This window comes from Euphorbia lathyris, chromosome 9, assembly GCF_963576675.1.
Source record: "Euphorbia lathyris chromosome 9, ddEupLath1.1, whole genome shotgun sequence".
Classification (NCBI taxonomy): Eukaryota; Viridiplantae; Streptophyta; class Magnoliopsida; order Malpighiales; family Euphorbiaceae; genus Euphorbia; species Euphorbia lathyris.
Genome location: NC_088918.1, coordinates 31,220,592 through 31,242,935, shown reverse-complemented (window position 1 = coordinate 31,242,935; position 22,344 = coordinate 31,220,592). Strand labels below are relative to the sequence as shown.

Sequence of the window (22,344 nt, the reverse complement as noted above, 5' to 3'; positions counted from 1 at the left end):
CCTCCTTGGGGTTCACCTCTGTTTTGCTCGGAAGGACTCCCTTATTTTTGGGTATGACTATGTTGGTGAGCTGATGGATCTGTGTCTCCATGTTCTTGAAAGAATTTTGCGTTTGCTGCATGAATTGCATTAGCATGTCTTCCAATTTCTTATCCTCCCTCGGCTGGTTGTTCGTTTGGTATCCGCCCTGATTGTTCTTATTAGACTGGTACTGTTGATTTGGTTGTTTGTCTGGTTGTTGGCTCCAACCGAAGTTTGGATGATTTCTCCAGGCAGGATTGTAAGTGTTTGAATAAGGATTGAGTGGTCTCTGACTTGTTCCTGCAAAATCACATTGTTCTTGATTTGGACTAGGTTGGTTGCATAAACAGTCAGCTGATCGATGATTTCCTTCGCAGAAATCACATTGAACAACTTGCACATTGTGACAAAGTCCTGGATGTGCGAATTTGGATCTTCATTTGGTAGTCCTCCAAACTGAACATCTGTTTGGAGCATCTGGATCATGAAGGCTTTCACCTCGAAGAGATTGTTGCCTTCCTCAGGGATTACTATGCAGGAGGAGTGGCCTTCCGTTGAAGGCTTTGAGTATTCCTTCATTCTGAGTGGAGGGTCAATATGCTGGTCTTCTTCGTCCATGTTGTCTCCTTACTGTTCTTCCCTGTTCTCCGGTTGTTCTGGTTGAGGTCCCTCCGATCGCCTTTCAGCTTCAGGGTGTTGCTCTATTCTGGGCTGATTTGGTTCCGCCAGCCTTTGCCTTGTTCTTATTCTCCTGATAGCGTTTCTTCGTCTGAGAGTTGCTTCTATTTCAGGATTAAGAGGAATAAGTGGAGCACCTGTTCTTCGCATACGCTAAGAACAAGCAAATAGATCAAGTAGGCTCCTGCACACTAGAACAAACATGTTAAACTGAATAATATACACTTTTGGAGAGAAATGTTTGGCTTGCCTATCCCCGGCAACGGCGCCAAAAACTTGTTACCCTAGCAAGTGCACTAGGTCCAAGTAATAAAGTGATAAGTAGATATCGTTTCCACGAGGATAGCACAACCGCACTCTTACTCCCTTAAAAGTATGTATAGCCAAGTTTGAGAAGTAACCAAAAACTTAAGTTGATTTGAAGGTGGTTTGTTGCAATATGAAACGTAAAACAATCAAAGAGTTTAATTGAAATTCAGATGGGAAAACAACAGGTATACATCATACGCAAAATGGTTTCAGAACATGCATTCCTTTCCTTGTTCATTAGGTGGGAACAACTTTGGCTTAAGGTATCTTTCACGAAAATCGGTTGAGTCAGGTCTCCCTTGTTCCCAACGTTCTTTAAAAACAATCAAAATAAGTCTCCTTGAGATTAATATATTCTTAAGCTTTAAGAATAGGAAAACATTTAGTTGGAACAACTAAAACCCTTAACATTTAATTAATTACATCTCCGTGTCATAATTAAATGTGTTCAATGAAAGTTCAGCTTTGCAAAGAGAGTCTCCTCGTGATTGCTCAGCTTAAAAACAGGTTAGCTACTCCTATTTATCGTTAATTACTCATTGAACAGCCAAGCCATACACACTTAATGAGTTTAGAGAGGAATTAACCTGCTCTGTTTACCTGTTTCTGCTCCGCTGCATACCTGCTTAGTGAATTACTCACTCATGATTGAATGAGATAAAACAAAACAACAATGAAGAAAACAACAATATATTAAAACACATAAAACAAAGTTTCACACAAGGCTTCAGATCCGAAAATCTGAATGAGTCACATACAAAACGAGGGCTCCTTAAATAGCCTGAAAATTGTTCAGAAATCATTGTTCAGGATATAATAAAATAAAGAAGATATGGTCTGGTTGTTCTTCTATGATTTCTTCTGTGAGGGATGGTTGTTCTGCCTCCAACATGAATTCTTCTTCCGGAAAGGTCTCCAATGATTTAAGGATGATTGATTCAGGTCCTTCGGGTACAAATTGTTCCCATGAATTCTTGTTCTCTTCCTTGTTCTTCGCTTGTCCGCACTCCTTTCCTGATGGTTCACCGTGTGGATTCTGCTACCGAACAGACAGCTGCATTATCACAAACAATCTGCAAAAACAATGTATTATGAGAACGATATGTTGCATTATTGTTCATTTATGCCCAAAATTGTTACCAAATATTATACACATTTTACACTCATCATTACACTTCCTAGTTAACTAACCTTGAGAATGTGGAATACATCAACTAAAGGCCTAAAGCCTATTTATAAGGGAACTCCCCCTTGACTTCCTTATTTCTAAGCAATGTGGGATTCACACATCCCTTTACAACACTTTTAACCAATTTGGGATTTGGGGAGATATCCCAACAAATCCTCCCTCGACCTAAATCCCCACATATCTCAACATCTTCAGAAAACTAAACCCTCTTTGCAGTCTTCTTTTTCTTCATTCTGATAAGGGAACATCCATCCAGATGATAAATATGTTTCCCTCTTTTCATTCCTTGCAATATCAAGCTTCCACCTTTGAACACTTTGCAAAACTTGCCGGCTCCAACATATTTTTACCCACACGAAGCCAACTCTCCAAACAAAATTATATTGGCTAGCACTAGGCACAAACTTCACATCAGCAAGTGTTTTGACAACACCATTGTGGAGCTTTAGGCGGACTCTTCCGATGCCTTCAATCTTCATCTTCGAATTGCTCCCACTCCGAATGTAGCCAAAATCTCCATCAACCTGTAAGTGTCAAAACAAGTTCGATCTCTACAAATATGAATATTGTTGTCCTCAAAGTAGACTCTAGCAAGTGCACTAGGTACAAGTAATATTTCGGTAAGTAGAGTATTGTTCTCCTCAGGGATTGATGAATAATTTTAGCAGAAAAATCTTATAGAACAGGATGTTCGGAGTAACAGTAACTTCTTTCTTTTAGTTGGAAATGGGCTTCATATGATTTGATTAGAATAACGTAAAAGTAACAGATCTTCAGAAAGTGCATTAAGAAAACAATGATTATCACGAGAAAAAGGTGGAACAAGCTAAGCCTAGCATGAGCAAGGAGCTTGTAGTATAAATTTTTCCTATTTATTCATGAATGTAATATGATGTGGTCAAGGTCTCTGCTTTAGGCTCACTCAAGTCAACTCTCGTGCGTTCTTGAGATTCTAAGATTTACTACACATTCAAGCCTCCCCAAATGTGTTTCTTTCTTGCATTAAACAATAAACAACATTTCTTTTACAGAAAACCCTTGATATAAAACCATTATATTTCTATTTCTGATTTTGCATAGTCAATGATAGATACGTGAATATGAAAGCAGTCTCCCATCATTCATAAACACTAAGATAGCAGTAATGAACCATACATGAAAAGCATCATTAAACACCCAAGGTATAAACCACATTCATTCATAAATAAGCTAAGAAAACTTACAACTCCAGCACTTAGTTGGCTTAGCTCATTCAATCGACTACTCACTCATAGTACAGAGTGAACAGCCACAAAATATTCAATAACTCATCATCAATGGAGTTGGGTTAAAATATTAGAGAGTTCTCCTTAAAGAGACGAAGTTTTGGCTCTCCAAAATGATCCAAAAAGGTACCCCCCCTCTTTCCCCCTCCTACTCGTCCGCTATAGAATAGAAAAAAATTATTACAAAAGTAGATTGTTCAGAAAAAGTAAAATTGTTCTTCATAAATTAGTGTTGACTTTGGACACTTGAACACTCAAGGTCCTGAACTTTTCATCATGTTGCTGACCATCCCTGCTATCACCTCCTTGTTCTACCTTCCTCAGTGCTTCTCGCCTTTACCCATCAGTCTGATGGGTCTTCTTCTACTTTTCTCCTACAAAACAGGCTGCATGATAGCTGTTTGTCTTGTCATTTAAAGATCTGCACAAAAAACCTTTTAGCCCACATTTATTATATTTAATTAGCCCAAGTAGCCCATGTTTAATGAAATATGGTATGGTTGTTAGGGTCAAGTATGAAACCATCAAATATCAGTAACAGAATCTAACACCCAATCAGAATGGTCTTCAACAAGATCATCCACATCAGTCAATAAAAAATCACGATCTTCAGCACATTAGCAGTGGATTCACCATTTTTACCACTACCCTTCCGTAGACTCTTTAAGTCCTCCCTAAACTGTGGGCAACTGGATTGCATGTGACCGGATTCACCACAATAAAAGCACTCAATAGTACTCATATCCTTTTACCGAGATCTTGATCTCCCATCACAGTCACTCTTCCTATGGTTCCTCCCCCTTTCTCCAGCTATGAGTATCTTGGGACAACTGTCATCTTCTCGCATCATCTTCTCATTCTCTTTCAAAGCCGCCATCACATCATTTAGCTGCAACATGTTCTTCCCCACTAAAATCGTTTTCACTAACGACTTGAAAGATCTAAGCAAAGAAGCTAATAGGAGCAACGACTGCTCTTCATCCTCAATCTTCTCTCTAATACTTAATAAATGACACACCGATTGATTAAAATTATTAATGTGGTCAAGAATGTTACCTCCATGTTCCATTATGAGTGTGTACAGATCCATCTTCAGACACAACCAGCTAGCCAATGACTTCGACAAATAAGTGCTCTCTAACTTCTTCCATAACTCTTTCGGAGATGTCTCCGTCAACACAGTCATCTTAATTTGGGGAGCAATGGCTAACCTGATAGTGCTGACAGCCTTCCTCTGAATCGTACTCCATTCAGTATCTTTCATACCGTCGGGCTTCTTTTTTAATGCGATGTCAAGACCTTGTTGCACCAAATAGTCTTGAATCATACTTTGCCACAACGTGAAATTACTCTTTCCATCAAAGAGCGAAATCTCATACTTGAACATTGTAGATGACATCTTCTCTACAGATTGGCTTATGCTCTTCCTCTATTATATACCCTCCCTAGGCCAAACCTTGGCTTTGATACCACTTTGTTGGGGCCAAACAAACAAACACACACCCACACAAAGAAATAATAGAGAAAAGCAATAAAGGCACACAACAATTTTAGCATGGAAACCTCTTCAACAAGAGATAAAAACCGCGGGACCCGTAGGCCTCTCAAATCTCCACTATCAAAGGATTACAATTTTTGGACGGACAAAACTGTAACAAAAACCCTCGCTCTCACACAGAAACTCAAAGCCTAAGTTACACCTCATAGTTAACTAACCTTGAGAATGTGGAATACATCAACTAAAGGCCTAAAGCCTATTTATAAGGGAACTCCCTATTGACTTTCTTATTTCTAAGCAATGTGGGATTCACACATCCCTTTATAACAATTTTAACCAATGTGGGATTTGGGGAGATATCCCAACAAATCAAAGCTAGAATACAACGCCGAAAGTGCAAGAAGGTTTTGTAGCTGAAGCTGGGGGCAACATTGCAAGTGCAATCCAACCTCCGCCCCCACAATGGATATCATAAGAAACAAACCAACAACAAAATACATTAATGAAAAACTTGGAAAAAATGTATAATGCAAGTAATGCATGCTTTAAGCGATAATATAACAACCATGCAATATGTGAAAGTTCCTGCTATCAAAGACATGCTTGTTGACCTAACAGGCGAGGCTAGCAAAATAATGGAGAGGTGTGCTGAGATATGTCGTAAAAATTGAACGCCTAAAATACAGACGCTGGCAAAGAGGTTAGAGATGCAGGCGAAAAACACATACCTCCACCAACCCATGAAGAAAATTCAATGTTCCCGGGGGGGGGGGGGGGTAATGGCCGAGGCCTAGACAATGACCTGAATACCACCCAAATGACTAGTGCAAGGCTTGAGATGAGAGCCGAAAGTGAGGATAGGCAACACATTCTTGAGATTGTGTAAGAAATTTATAGACCAACTATTCGTGAGGTGTACCGACTAGATGAGGGCCTATCCCTGACATTATGATCAACTATATCCTTTTCCATATGATTTTAGAATTCAAGATATTTCTCTCTTTTTGATTGTTTGTTAATAGAGGAATTTATCACTTTGCCGCATGGACACATCATCCTATCCAAGGAAGACCAGTGCACAAGAGATTATGTAAGTACCACGATAATTAGAATGATAACACTCAATCTTGTTTTCATTTTAGAAATACCGTGCAAGATATGATCAACAAGGGAGTGCTTAAATTTCCAAAAAAGAAGGAAAACACGTTGATCGATGACGATCCATTCTCGGCTATAATCATGATTAACGCAATGTCTCTCGAAGTGGGATCCTCTAAAAAAGGCATCCCTAAGAGTCACAACAAAAGGCATCCTTACCACCCAAAAACGTGACAAATTTGGGTGCCGAAGAGAACCGTGCCAACATTGAAAAAGGAGGAAGAGCCAAGGAAAAAATGAAAAGCAAAAAATAAAAATAAAAATGAGATATAAAAGCGACCTTATTTTGTGACTCCACTGGCTTAAATCCCACTCGGAAAAGAGCATGTCAATCGACATAAAAAGTTTCCACAACCTTTCTAAAATAATGCTAAAAGAAGAATTAGAGAAAGAGAGGCAAAAAAAAAAAATGAAACGAAAGTGTCGAGCGTCAATTCTAGCACCGTCCTAAGAAAATAAAATTAAAGACATGAAGAACGTATAAATTCGTTGGAGATTTTATAATTCAAATTAGATATGCTGCTACCTCTTTAATTTTGCCTTCAATTTTTTGAGGTGAAAATCCAAGAGAGAAGGGGTGTGAGGATCAGGAAGAACGAAGCGATCAAAGCTTCGACACAAGATCGCACGAAAAAAGTTTATTTTGACAAACCTCAACCAAGAATGACTTACCACATCAAGTCATTGTACGCCAAGGCGCATATAGACGGTAAGCCAATTTCAAGAGTATTGGTTCAAAACGGATCAACCGTGAACATAATGGTAATACAAATGGTACTAGCCCTTGGAAAATCGGAAGACGATATCATTGCATCAGAAGTTTCCGTTTCGGCATTGACTAGTGAAATCATAAAAACCTATGGGATTTTACCAATACAACTTACCAACAGTACCCACATTACCACTACTGCGTTTTTCATAGTAAATTCAATAAAAAGTTAACGAGATTTTCTTGGATGAGATTGAATTCATTCCAATTCGTATATCTCATCGTCCCTATACCAACTCTTGCTATTTTGGAAAGGTAATGACATTGAAGCGATATGGGCTAATGACAAGCCATTTGAGACACATTCGGACATGGTGGAGTCTAGGCTATATGAATAAAGCATTGGCCTAATCAAAATTAGGACTAAGGGCAAAAGAAAATCGTGCAACGTTCAAGTAAAAAACATGTTCAGATCAATAGCCACCGTGCCTTACTATACGCCGATTGGCAGTGAGCTTATTGATAAGCTAAAAGCCCTGTCTCTAGCTGCAGCAAGAGTACAGATTATAGCCTCAATGTGGTTCCATGGAGGACACTGCCTCCATTTCCCGAAAAATAAAAACGAAGAAAGCCTTAACAAATTTGCCATCCAATCCATGAGATATGATTCGAGCTCGGTTGCTGCTGGAGATGAAATCCAGTTGAATCCAACAACATTGAGACCTGAACAAAGCATATCTCCAACAAAATCAGCATTGTTGGCATTTGCTGGAAAGTAGCCAAAGAAGTTAATTAGGGCTCTACCAGTGAGTGAGGCCTGGAATTATAGAATCATTCACATCTTTCAGGATATGTTTTATTTGTGTTATAACATGCAAAAAAAAAAAAAAAAAGCTTCAAACATATTTGCCGGAGATTAATATAAGATCTATGATTGGGAATTAACTATCAGTTCGAGTTTTTAGTTCAATCGGTTCCATGACATGGTATCAGAGCCTCGAGGACCAAACGGTCGAGGGTTCGAGTCCCGGCAACCTCATTATTGTATGTGGAATTAAAAACACATGGCTGGATGGGCCTGCGTTGTGCACGCTGCAAGCCCAATGGGCATTTGCGTGTGGGGGTGTGTTTGAGATTAATATAAGATATATAATTGGACCTTAACTATCAGCTCGAGCTTTTAGTTCAATCGGTTGCCATGTGTTAATCTCCAACAATATTTATAAAAGTAATGTAGCAAACAGATTGGCTTCATGGTATTTTTAGAACTTATCATGGTTTTCCAAGGGGTTGTTTTGCTGTATAGCTTGACAATGTAATGCTTTTGTAGCCGAACTCCAAGCGGTAATTTACGCCATTAAAGCAGCAGCTTCTCGGAACTGGTTCCCACTTTGGATTGAGACCGACTCTATGATTATGGTTAATTTACTGAAGACAAAGAGCGGAGATGTCCCTTGGTTATTAATGCTTGATTAATTATTGTGCTTAGAGATCCTCGCCAATTAGGGGTGGGAAAAAAAACCCGATCAAACCAGTAATTCGAACCGAAAAAGTAGTTAACCGAACCAGTGGTTTTCTTAATGGTTAAAAAATAAATAGGTATCGGTAATTCGATTTCGATTTTGGGTAAGAGTGTTCAAAAACCGCGGTTAACGGTCAACCGAACCGTTTAATAAATATAAATTTTTTTTAAAAAAATATAGGCCATTTGACAACAAAGGCAAGATAAATATAAATATAAATATAAATACATAGATTATACTGCTTAATATAAATACATAAATTATAACATAGATTAATATAAATATATAACATAGATTATACTGCTTTATGTTGTAATAAATACTTTTATGAAATATTATTTACATTTCTTTATGTTTTAAATGTAAACTTGATTGGATTGTTTTTTAGTTCGGTACTTATGTTTGAATTCTGAATTTTTATATAAATTCGTTTCGTTTGAATTTTTAAAATCATGTGTATTTTAATATTGTTTAAAAATTTAGGTTTCGATAAAAATTATGGTTAACCGTTGATTTTTGGTTAACTTGTGAGAATTGGTTAAAAACCGTTAATCGAAAAACCTAACCGAAATTAATGGTTAACCGGTTGTATAGTTAACCGATTGATATGGACCGGTTTCGGTTTGAATGGTTAAAAAACCATTGATAACGGTTCGGTTAATTTTTGTGCTTAATGAACCGGTTAACCGAACCGTGCCCACCATTATCGCCAATAATACAAACTTCATTTCACATGTTTTAGGGAGGGCAATACGACTGACGATTGCCTACCTCGCAAAGGGGCAAGTGCTTCCGTTGATCAGTGGTGGGATAGCTTTTAAGTTTGGGACATGTTTGCTTTATTACATTCATTTATTTCCATTGTATTTTTCCTTCATCTTTTAATAAATTTGATGGCCGGAGACTCGGTGGCTGGTACTTTCCCTTTTAGGTTGTGCCAGTCTCACTCAGTCTCTCGTCTATCGCTTTTGCTTAAAAAGAATATAATGCATGGCCTTCTTCTAATGGCTTAGCTGTCCTTCTAATGAGGTAAAAGTAATTTAAAAGTCAAAATATCCTCGTTAATGAGCATTAGTGAGAGTAATTACGATGATGAATCTCAACTCCAATATTTTAGATGTTTTAATAAAGCAATTAGCAACATAGAGTCACAAATTTATATATGGGGAAACTAATTTTTGTGTTGTGGACGGTGTTGGAGTTTTGAAAAAAAAAAGTTGTCCGAAATGGCTGTGCAAATGTGTTTTGGTCTCCAGCACCTTAAACTTCGTAGGTTTGAATTCATGACTTTTTCCATTAAAAAATATATAACTTAACCAACTCAATCATATTAAAATATTAAAATTACACTACAAAAATCACAACACAAACTAAATTTAAAGGGATTATTAAATACTAATGGGGAATTACCAAATACTATATAGTTATTAAGGTCCATGCGATCAAAACTCTCTCAAAAAATGTGGAATATGTTATTAAGGTCCATGCGATCAAAATTCTCTCAAAGAATGTGGAATATAACGAAAGGGTTGTTGAGAGTTTGAAATTCAAATACCCACATGCCATATTTTCATTTAATATATTCAATGAATTTTGGTGTACGTACCTTGACAAAGTAGTACCTCTCAACTTTTGAATTTGTGGTGTACCTTGACAAACTGTGCCTCAAAAGCTTCTCACCACTCACTTCTAACAACCTCGTAATAAGTGAGATATTTGTGTGTGTGTGAGGGGGAAGTATAGAAAAAAAACTTAATACCTTCCTCCCAGTCCTCGTAAGTTGTCTTTATATTACAACTGACCTCTCGAACTTAGACTTGTGATAACTAATCTCCTCAACTTACTTATTTGTAACAAATAACTTCTCAAATAGGTTAATATTTGTGATTTCGGGAGTTTTTTTTTTTACCATTTAGTTAATGTATCAGTAGATTAGTTAGATTTAACAACTGATATTTTAGAATCTTTTATTTCCGATGTCATATTATATTAAATGTTTTTTGGGCTTAGGTGTTATATATTCCAAAATAAGTAATTTGGGGAGTTATTTATTCCAATTGAGCAATTTGAGAGGTTATTTATTCGAAATAAGCAAGTTGTGGGGGTTAGTTGTCACAAGTCTAAATTCGGAGAGGCAGTTGCAATATTTAGACAACTTAGGGCGATGGGAAGGTATTAATCCATAAAAAAAAAACATGCATGTGTTTTCTCAATTTTTGAACACATAGCATGCAATTTAAAAGTTCATTTAATTTAGATTTGTGGTTTATGCAATTTATAATTAAATAATTTATGAGTCATTTTATACCCTTCATTTGTTCTTTTGCCAAGTTGCTCTAGCTCTCACACATCTTTGTTTTCCATGGGTGTGAATTATTAATCTTTTTTGCTTAGGTTACTCCAATTGAAAGTATTATTTATTTATTAGATTTTTATTTCTTTTAATAATAAGTGTCTTGGTGGATTCATGCTCAGTAGTTTGATTATGGATTCGTATGACATTTAGTTATTTAGTCTAAATTAATTTATCTTTTATGCTCAATATACGAGTATTTATTTCTTTAATTTATATATCATAATTTAAAATTTGTTGTTATCATAGTTTCCTTTAATTTAAATTTTTATTTAATTTATTTTTGAAAATTGAATCTAAATAATAAATATCATTAAGGAAGGAAAATAGATATAATGAGTTAATTTTTCCTTAGAGAAATTTACAAAACTAACTCAATGAAGAGACTCATTTAAATTTTTGGACTCATTTAAACAAACGCTATCAAATTAGACTTTTTGAATACATATTTTTTAGAAATACTCCTAGTATAGATATAACTAACAAATACAATAAATATTCTTAACTACTTTCATTCAGTTCTAGTATTCAGTTCAATCAATTTCACTCAATTTCTCACAGTTTCACGAACTTCATAACATAAAGCACACTCCATTTGACTCAATTTGGAAATGTAATATAGATTAGATGTAGAATTCACTCAATTCCATTACAAAAAGCACTCAATTTCATAACATAAAACACAATGTAACGTCTAACTATTATATACATCGTAATGAAAAGTATTTTACATATGATATCGGTAACCCAAAAGGAATTGATTAAACAACCTAATAGTTATGAGATCTAAAATAAATACCATCGGCCCCAATAAATTTTAATAAGGTAAATTTTTTTTATCATTTAAAAGCATCTTTACGAGAGTAAAATTATTCTTATTTTAAGTTAATAATGAGGCGAATATTTTCCCTTCATTATAATACTTTTACTAAGGAACCCCTATAGAGAGCCATTATTATTTTAAGTTAATAATATAGTGTTAACTATGAAGCACCGATACGGGTACGCATACGGGCGCGGGTACACGTACGGGTACGACAAACGACATTTCTAAAAAATATGAGATACGGGTACGGCGGGGATACGGAAAATTTTATATATAATTAATAATATATATATCATTTATAATGAAAATTCAAAAGATACATAAATATATAAATCACAAATCATATTCATAAAGTCATTATAAAAACACAAATAATACTCTCAAATCATTATAAAACCACAAATAACATCTATAATATTAACTAATAAGTCATTAATTCATAGCAGATCGACCTGATGAGAGGAAAAACTCGATCAAAGCAGATCGACCAGATGAGAGGATCGACTTCAACAAAGCAATCGAGGAAGACAACTGATTGCACAGAACCACTGAACAGAAGAACTCGACCAGATGAGGGAAAAGATTTAGGAATTTCAATTTTATTAGGGTTCAATCGCGTCGCACAGGAGAGATTTTCAATTTTAGTTTAGGTTTCAATCGATTTCGTGCCTGTATATAATAATAATTCTGAGATTATTTCATTTTAATCCTTATATTTTCTCAGTTTTTTAAAAAAACCCTTATACTTTCAAAGTTTTTTTAAAAAAACCCTTAAAGTATCACCAACGTGTCCTCGAAATGTCCCCTGTGTGTCCCTGCGTATTCCCTCATTTAAAAAAAAAAAGAAAAAAAGGGCATACTTCCCAGACGTGTCCTGTACGTATCCCGCCGAATCTCCGCACCCGGAGTATCGGATACGTGTACGGTGACTTCCGGGAAGTATCGGTGCTTCATAGAGCGTTAACTATTTTGTTAGCACTTCTAAAATAGAAGAGCAATCCATGGGGGAGCCATAAGGGTAATAAGGGTAGTCATTCTTATTAAACACTCAGATTCTATCCCTTATTAAACACTCAGATTTTATCCCCTATTAAGATTTTTTTTTGTAGTGTAAAAGAAGGCACGTCATCGATTAGAAGAAGGTCATCTAGCCATTAGAATCATTAGAAGAAGGGCAACATGTTATACATGTTTGAATCTATTTTTGAAACACCAACAAATACCTATTAGTGAGCAGACAACAATAAATACATGTGCTTGAAATTGTGATTTCATATCTTCTTCTTAAGTGGAATCCTCTGCTCACTAATATCTTTCCTTTTTTCCTCTGGGAATAATGGGTAGCCTCTCGCCAACTACAAACACCTTCTCCCCCTTAGACCCTAAAACCTTATGCGATGAATCAAAATTGGTGATTGATTTCATTGCTGACTATTATAACAACATTGAAAAATATCCAGTTCAAAGCCAAGTTCAACCTCGATACCTCTCTTCTAAGATCCCTTTATCTGCACCATATCATCCTGAATCCATTGAACATATCCTGAAAGATGTCACTGATTGTATAATTCCAGGCCTCACTCACTGGCAGAGCCCTAACTTCTTTGGCTACTTTCCAGCAAATGCCAGCAATGCTGGTTTTCTCGGAGATATGCTTTGTTCAGGCCTCAATGTTGTTGGATTCAACTGGATTTCATCTCCAGCAGCAACCGAGCTCGAATCACGTCTCATGGATTGGATGGCAGATTTGTTGAAGCTTCCGTCTTCATTTCTATTTTCCGGAAATGGAGGGGGTGTCCTCCATGGAACTACATGTGAGGCTATAGTCTGTACTCTTGCTGCAGCTAGAGATAGGGCTTTAAAAATGTCCGGATGGGATCATATCACTAAATTGGTGGTTTACACTTCTGATCAAACACATTCTACCATTCATAAGGGAGCTAAATTAGTAGGCATCCCATCCTGCAACATTCGTTCACTTCCTACCTCAATTTCAAATGGATTTTCGTTGTCTCCGCAAACACTGGAGGAAGCAATTGAAACTGATATAGCCTCAGGATTCCTGCCTTTGTATCTCTGCGGAACTATTGGAACTACTGCTTGTGGAGTAGTCGATCCGATTGAAGAATTGGGGAAAATTGCGAGCAAGTACAACATATGGTTCCACATTGACGCAGCATACGCAGGAAGTGCTTGCATATGTCCTGAATTCAGGCATTATTTGGATGGAGTAGAATTAGCAGATTCTATAAGCATGAATCTACATAAATGGTTCCTTACTAACATGACTTGTTGTTGTCTCTGGATTAAGCAACCTCATTTGTTGATTGAATCATTGTCAACTAGCCCCGAATTCCTGAGGAATTCTGCTACAGAATCAAATGAAGTCATAGACTACAAAGATTGGCAACTTGCACTGAGCAGGCGGTTCATTGCTTTAAAAGTATGGGTTGTGATACGTAGACATGGAGTGGCGAACCTCATGCCCCATATACGCAGCGATGTCATGTTGGCTAAGCGATTAGAATCACTGGTGAAGAATGACAAAAGATTTGAGATTGTGGTGCCTAGAAAGTTTTCCTTGGTTTGTTTAAGATTGAGGCCCAAAACAGATGATTTGAACAGGCAATTATTGGAAGTGGTGAACAAGAGCGGACGTGCTTTCATGACTCATGGAGTGATGGGAGGAATGTATTTCATACGATGCGCCGTTGGATCCACATTGACTGAGGAGAAACATGTAGATGAATTGTGGAATCTGATTCAAAAGAAGGCCGATATGCTCACTTATTAATTACTGTAATATTTTTAACATTTCACAGTGTTAGATATTTGTTTATGTTATTAATAATATTTGTATTAGTATTAGTTTTGTTTAGAAAGTCTTAGTGTCTATGAAAGACCTATTTTTTAGGAAGAATAGAGTTTGTTTTATTTTCAAATCCTCATCCATGATTCTAGATGATGTACGTGGATTTCATTTTTGCTTGTAAGCTATTTAGAGCTGTTGTTTTCTAATGAATAAACAATCCATTTCCAACTATCTCATGTGTTATTTCATAATTTAACAAGGGCCAAATTGGGTGTGAGAAATTGAGAGAATGTGAGTTAAATAGTGGGTCAAATTGCGTGTGTAAAATTGAGAGGGTATTAGCATGGAAAATTCAGATAAGTTTGTACAACCATCCATTTCAAAGTCCGATGGTCATTATGATTATTTGTCAATGACAATGAAAAATTCCTAAGAAGCAAGGAGATATGGAATCTAGTTGAAGAAAGAATTCCTACTGCACTAGGTGGGACAATATCAGCAAGTGAGGCGCAGAAAAAGACAGTGGAAGAGGCCAAACTCAAGGATTTGAAGGTCAAGAATTTTCTGTTTCAGGCAATCGATAGAGAAATTCTTGAAATAATTAATTCTTAACAAGAAAACATGAAAGGCAATTTGGACTCAATGAAGTAGAAGTATATATCAAGGGTCCACGAAAGTGAAACAGCGCAAGCATTAAAAAGGGAGTTTGAGCTGCTGGGCATGAAAGAAGGAGATAAAAGTGACAATTTCTTGGGGTGAACCTTGACCTTGGTGAATAAGATGAAGTCAAATGGAGAATCAATGGAGTAGAGCATAATGGTCAGTAAAATACTTAGATCATTAAATGTCAAATTCAATTATGTTGTGTGTTTAATAGAGGAATCAAATGATCTAATTACCTTGAGCATTGATGAATTACATGGAAGTTTTCTAGTTCATGAATAAAGGATGCAAGAATGTTTAGAAATTATGGTTTAGGTGTCTTTCATCTTAGGTCACCAAACTCCGGTCTTCCATATATGGACACAGAATGACCAAGTCTCCTTGCATCATTTATAGCCATGCATTAAGCTCATGAAAGCATTTCATAAAAGAAAAACCTAATGTATGACTATTCGCATCTTATCCATAGTGACACATACAAATAGATATTTTCGCAACTCAAGAGCACTCTCATGTCATCTCTCATTGCTATCACTAAGATTGATCAAGTTTAAGCATTTAAGAACTCTATTCACAACCATTTATGAGAAACATGTTGAAACACCTTTCCACGTGATTTTGGTTTGAAAAAATTATTTAAGTTAATCCATGATTAATGGGCAATTAAATTTAAGTGCTTTGGTTTAATTGTACTAATGTGTTTGTTCAATGTTGAGTATAATTTTAAGTGAAAAGAAATAAAAAGTACGACAGAATGAAGTCAGCATGAGGCATAGAAGCTGAGTAAAACACGACTCAACATATTAGAAGAAAAGTTATCTTCAGAACAAACGCTTGAAGATGAAGATGACCAAAGAAGGCTGAGTGTAACACAATTCAGCATAATAGAAGAAAAGTCTTCTTCAGAACAAATGCTTGAAGACGAAGCTGATCGAAGAAGCTGAGTAAAATATGACTCAGCCTCGCCAGAGACAAAGATCTAAGGCAACGTCAATAAAGTCAAGCTGAGTGTTCATCAGGACAGCGCGAATGATCCGTTTGCTAAAAGACAAAATCCGACAACTGTCTCCACCAATAGAGAAGCTTTGGAATTACGCACGGAGACAATTTCGAGATGCATGGGTCAACTGGCCGTTGGCTAAAAGACGAAACTGGCACTAGAAGACGAACCTGGCGAAAGAAGACAAGCCTGACGCCTGCTAATTTCAGACGACAGGATTGGCCTGCAAAATCTTTATGCTGGCCAGTGAATGATGCAAGGAGCCGTTTGAATTCAATGGATACATCCGAATTCAAATGATTGAGGCATCGGAAATTCACTATAAAAGGACAAGTCCAACTCTTGGATCCTTTGCCGAAGTACAAAAGAAAAGAGCATACATACAAAGCACATTCAAACAAGAAAAAAAAATCTTACACCAAATTCCTATCTCTGTGTAAAAGTCTAGATTGAATTTGTATTCATCTAAAGTGTTCTTCATCTAGAAAGAATAGATTTGTTTCAATTGTAAAAGTTGAGAAAGTGGTGCTGAGTACACGGTTTTAGTACTCAGCGGTAGAGAAAATCTGAGTGTTTGGTTATAGCGCTCAGTAGGGGTTGAGTAGACGAATAGAGGAAGGTACTCTTGCATATTCAACTGCCTTGTAAACGGTTTGTGCTCTACCTTTAAAGAGCTCAGTATTGGATTGAAAAAGCCCGGAAGAATTCTGGGGACTGGACGTAGGCAGCGAGGCCGAACCAGGATAAATCTGCTGAGTAATTTCTAACTCTCTCTCTCAATGTATATGTATGTGTTGCTTGTTTAAATTACTCAAGATATAAATTATATAAGCTGACACTGAGTAATCAGAGTGCTGAGTTGGAAACTGACCTTAAGTGTCAATTCCCAACTCATAAGTAAAACAGTTCTAGTCAGCTTCTGACTAAAACTGTCTTACATCTCTCTCGGCCGTGCTGACCAAAACTGAGTTAAGTAATTTAAAAGAATAGATTAAGTCAGCATAATTAAGCAAAAAAGTTACATTAGTTCCTAACTCCCCCTTGGAACTAATTACACGGGTTCAACAAGTCGTATCAGAGCTCAGTCGCTCATTACTCAAAGATATAACTATCTTGAGCTGATCCCTATAAATGGCTGAGAACAGCACTCGTTTCCTTCCTAGAAATCAAACAACACAGATTCTCCCTAAGGGATTATCAATTAGTCGGCCTCCCTTGTTCTTCGGATCAAATTATACATTTTGGAAGAACAGGATGAAAAACTTTATTCAAGCTACAAACATGAGTGCGTGGCTTGCAATAGTTCAAGGCCCATATGTGCCTTACAAAACGGTTGACAACGAGAAAGTTGTTAAAAGTGAAACTGAGTGGTCAGAGGATGACCTAGAAAACTGCAAAATAATGCTTCGGCTATCAATATGCTTCACTGTGCATTAGATGCTGCAGAGTATAACAAAATTTCAGGTTGTGAGTCAGCACAGGAAATATGGAAGAAGCTGGAAGTGACCTATGAAGGTACCAGCAAGGTCAAGGAATCAAAGGTGAATCAACATATAAGATTATACGAGCTGTTCGAGATGAATGACAATGAAGACATCTCGGAAATGAACGCAATATTTACCAACATCATAAATGAGCTGAAGAGACTCGGCAAGAACTTCACGGAAGAAGAGCAGGTGAAGTAAATCTTGAGAAGTCTACCCAAAAGCTGGCAAGCTAAGAAGACAACGGTGGAAGAGGCTCAGGACTTGACCACATACAAATATGATGAGCTGATCGGATCTCTGCTGACCTACGAGATCTCAATGAAGAACTTTGAAGCTAAAGAAAAGTCAGAGGACAAGAGACAAAAATCACTTGTCATGAAGGCTGACTCAACAGAAGCTGACTCATCAGATGATGAGGAGATGGCCATGTTTACCAGAAAGATGAAGAAGCTGTTCAGAAAGAATGACAAGAATAGTAAAAGGCAATTCAGAAGAAGTGATAAGTACAAAGCTGAGCCCAGCGACAGCAGATACAAAAAGGACAGCTCGAAGCCTGTCACATGCTTTGAATGTCATCAAACTGGGCATATTAAGTCAAGTTGTCCCACTTTGAAGAAAGAAAATAAAGGCAGCAGAAAAGCAATGGTGGCAACATGGAGTGACATTGATGAGTCAACCTCATCAGAAGCTGATGCCACGGAGTCAGCAAACATATGTTTTATGGCTGATGAAGATGCTGACCAATTCCGATCTGGGCATACTGACCTCTCAGATGAATCTGACCAAGAGGAACACTCTAATGAGGTAACACCTCTTCTCATGCTTAGAAATGAAATGGTTAACGCCCTGAGTGGTTTATATACACTGACCAAAAAGTGTAATAAGAAAATAAAGGCACTCAGCAGGCGATGTGATGAGATTGAGGAGGTCAAACTAAGTGATCTTCGACATCTACTTCAGGACAACACTAGACAGGATGAAAATTTGAAAATAATGCATAAATTTGTCTCTGAAGTCCAATCAGACTCTAAGAAGCTGAGAAAGGACATCACAACTATACAGAACCAGCTGAGTACATCGGCTAAGAAAAGGTTCTATCCCAATGCTGAGTATCAAGGTACTGGTCAGCATCGATAGTACACTCAGCAGAACAGTCAGTGTGACTGTTGTGGAAAAAGGGGACACACTATAAAGGTGTGTTGGTATGCTCAGCACCATCGTGCTGACCAAAAGAGGAAATACTCTCAAAGGGCAATTTTTTGTGACTTTTGTGGTAAAGATGGCCACACCATAAATGTATGCCGTCACAAAATAAAATATGATGCTTCACCTGTTCATGCTAACCAACGAGGACCCAAAAAGAATTGGGTACCTAAAGATGAATAGTTTAAAATGCAGGTGAGCCTGAGGTGCGTGGAGAAGTCAAAGCTTTGGTATATTGACAGCGCATGCTCGAGGCATATAACTGGTGATGAAACTCAGTTCATCACACTTGAACGTAAACAAGGTGGAAGTGTAAGCTTCGGAGACAACAAAAAGGGTAAGATAGTAGGTTCAGGTACTATCGGAGGTAACCCTACTATTGACTCCGTCTCCTTAGTCAGGGGTCTCAAATATAACCTATTGAGCGTGGCTCAGCTGTGTGACAGCGGTAGAAAGGTTGTATTTGATGCCACTGAGTGTCGGATACTCGAGGGAAAAACAAACGATTTGATTTTAACCGCCCCTGTGTTGACAACGTTTACATGTTGAGTTTAGAAAAGAATTTTTCGAAAAACATATGCTTAGTGTCAAAGGAGGATAACTCCTGGCTATGGCATAGGAGACTTGGTCATGTAAGCATGGACCTCCTTGCCAAATTAGCAAGAAAGCAATTAGTTGAGGGTTTGCCCAAACTTAGATTTGAGAAAGATCAATTATGTAATGCTTGTCAGCAAGGTAAACAAACCAAAAAGTCTTTTCAAAGTAAAAATATTGTCTCAACCAAGCGTCCATTGGAATTACTACACTTGGATCTTTTCGGACCTGTCCAACCACTCAGCTTGGGCGGTAAGAAATTTTCCTTGGTCATTGTGGATGATTTCTCTCTGTACACTTGGGTCCTCTTGCTGAGTAGCAAGGATGAAGCCTTTGAGACGTTCTCAACACTGATCAGAAAACTTGAAATGACAAAGATCTAAAATTAGCTCACATCCGTAGTGATAATGACGGAGAATTCAAAAACCAACAGTTTGATGAATTCTGTGAAGTCAGCGACATTGACCATAATTTTTCTGCTCCTAGAACTCCTCAACAAAATGGGATTGTGGAAAGGAAGAACAGAACACTAGTTGAAATAGCTAGGACAATGTTGAGTGAGAATAGGCTTCCAAAGTATTTCTGGGGAGAAGCTGTCAACACAGCATGCTATATACTCAATAGGGCTTTAGTTAGACCTATTCTTAAGAAAAACCCCTACGAACTTTGGAAAGGACGAAAGCCCAATATTGGATACTTTCGTGCTTTTGGTTGTAAATGCTTTATACTCAGTATGAAAGACAACCTTGCCAAATTTGATTCTAAAGCTGACGAAGCGATCTTTCTAGGGTACTCAACTAACAGTAAAGCATATAGGGTGTTCAATAAATGAACTCAAGTCGTAGAAGAGTCTGTCCATATCAAGTTCGATGAAACTGACCCTGCAGGTAAGTCAAGTCAGTCTGGCGAAGATGACCCTGGCTCAACTTCCGCTGACCAAAATGGAGCCGCTGAGTCATTACCACACGGGCTGACCAAAGGTAAAAATGAACCTGAAATTACCTTTGCTGACCAATCTAAAACTGTAGAGATTGTTGAAACATCTGCTCCTGACAACTCAACATTACCCAAAGAAATCAAAATCCCAAGAGGACATTCGGAGAAGTCCATTCTTGATGCTGCTGAGAACAACCTGATGACAAGAAATCAACTCAGGAGATATCTTAGCAATGTCGCATTCGTCTCAGTCCATGAACCAAAAATTTCACCGATGCTGAGCACGACGAATTCTGGATCAATGCTATGCAAGAAGAGCTTGATCAATTCAAAAGAAATGGGGTATGGGATTTAGTACCAAAACCTAGGAATCAAAAGACCAAAGGGACTAAATGGGTCTTTAGAAATAAGCTAGATGAGCAAGGCAATGTAGTCAGGAATAAAGCCTGACTTGTAGCTCAAGGCTATAGTCAGCAAGAATGCATTGACTACGGCGAGACCTTTGCTCCCGTTGCTAGGCTAGAGGCTATTCGAATATTGTGTGCATATACTAGTTTCATGAACTTCAAACTACATCAAATGGATGTTAAAAGTGCTTTTCTTAATGGATTTATAAACGAAGAGGTATATGTTAGTCAGCCTCCAGGGTTTGAAGATTCAAAATGTCCAAACCACGTTTATAAACTCAAGAAGGCCCTGTACGGCCTGAAACAAGCACCACGTGCTTGGTACAAGAGGTTGACCAGTTTTCTGCTGACCAGGAACTATGTCAGAGGCAAAGCTGACACAACCTTATTCATTAAGAAAAAGGGTAAAGATACCCTGCTGGCACAAAGTTACGAAGATGATATTATCTTTGGTGCTACTAATGAATCTATGTGCTAAGAATTTAGTAAACAGATGCAAACTGAGTTCGAGATGTCAATGATGGGCGAACTCAACTTCTTCCTTGGACTAAAAATCAAGCAAGGGAAGAACGACATCTTCATTAGTCAGTCTAAGTATGCCAAAGAAATGTTAAAGAAATTCGATATGGAAGAATGTAAGCCCATATCTACCCCAATGGGTACTGACACTGTCATTTGCGCTGACGAGAAAGGTAAGTCAGTAGACAGCAAGTTATATCGAGGTATGATTGGCTCTCTACTTTATCTTACTGCTAGTAGGCCTGACATTCAGTACTCAGTATGTTATTGTGCAAGATATCAAGCTGACCCCAGGGAATCTCACCTTATAGCTGTAAAAAGAATTTTTAGATACTTGCAGAGCTCAGTTAATGCAGGTTTATGGTATCTGATGCAGATCGGGTAACGGGCGATAGTTTTCAATCGTAAACTACCAAAGATATTCTCAAGCTAAACTTGAAGGAGCCGTGAAACCCCCAGATTTACAAGCTAAACTTGAAGGAATTAGAAATCCCCATTGTTAAGAGGGATGAACCCTAAAAACACTCTCAAAGAGAAGATATAATTTGATTGATAAAAGTTGTATATCCTTACAAAGATGGGGTTTAAATACCTCCCCTAAAGAAAACTAAAGACATAATTACCCCTACTAGGGTTACAACTAAAGAAGGAAAATAAAGGGTAAAATAGGTAAGTGTATATTATTCCTTGTGAAGGAAAGAAAACTTAAATAGGCAGGATGTATATCCTTCCTTGTTTAAGGAAGGAAAGCTTGCAACGGTCCTTCCATAAACAAGGAAGGAAAGTTCACTCCTTGTAAAGGAAGTAATCTCTAGGACCCGCCTCAGTTATTCATCCGGTATACGCCATTAGGTGCACATGTTGTTCGTATTGCCCATATCTGAATATGATCTGCCAGGATTCAATGTAGAGTGAGATCCGCCAACCTGGGTTGAAGTAGATACAATAGGTAGATCCGTCGGAGTAGATATACATCGACAGAAATACAATGAATAGATATGCCAAGGTAGATCCACTCAGGTAGATACTAGAAGTAGATGTGTTGATGAGTAGATACGCCAATGTAGATATGTCGAAGTAGGTCCGCTCAGCTAGATACCTGAAGGAGATACATCAACGGTGACACATCGAAGTAGATCCGCCCAAGTAGATACCTGAAGGAGATACATCAACGTAGACACATCGAGGTAGATC

At 37.5% G+C, this 22,344-nt stretch overlaps 1 protein-coding gene across 1 annotated transcript; it reads left to right on the top strand.

Annotated features, from left to right (window-relative positions):
* The first annotated feature begins 12,765 nt into the window (after positions 1-12,765).
* LOC136206390 (4-hydroxyphenylacetaldehyde synthase-like) lies at positions 12,766-14,552 on the top strand. The gene has a single exon (XM_065997421.1). It carries the CDS (start codon positions 12,866-12,868, stop codon positions 14,321-14,323), a length of 1,458 nt encoding a protein of 485 aa, XP_065853493.1. The 5' UTR covers positions 12,766-12,865; the 3' UTR covers positions 14,324-14,552.
* Positions 14,553-22,344: the final 7,792 nt, after the last annotated feature.

Excerpts from the sequence above, each read along its gene's own strand:
- LOC136206390 (XM_065997421.1), top strand. The coding sequence starts at position 12,866 with ATGGGTAGCCTCTCGCCAACTACAAACACCTTCTCCCCCTTAGACCCT.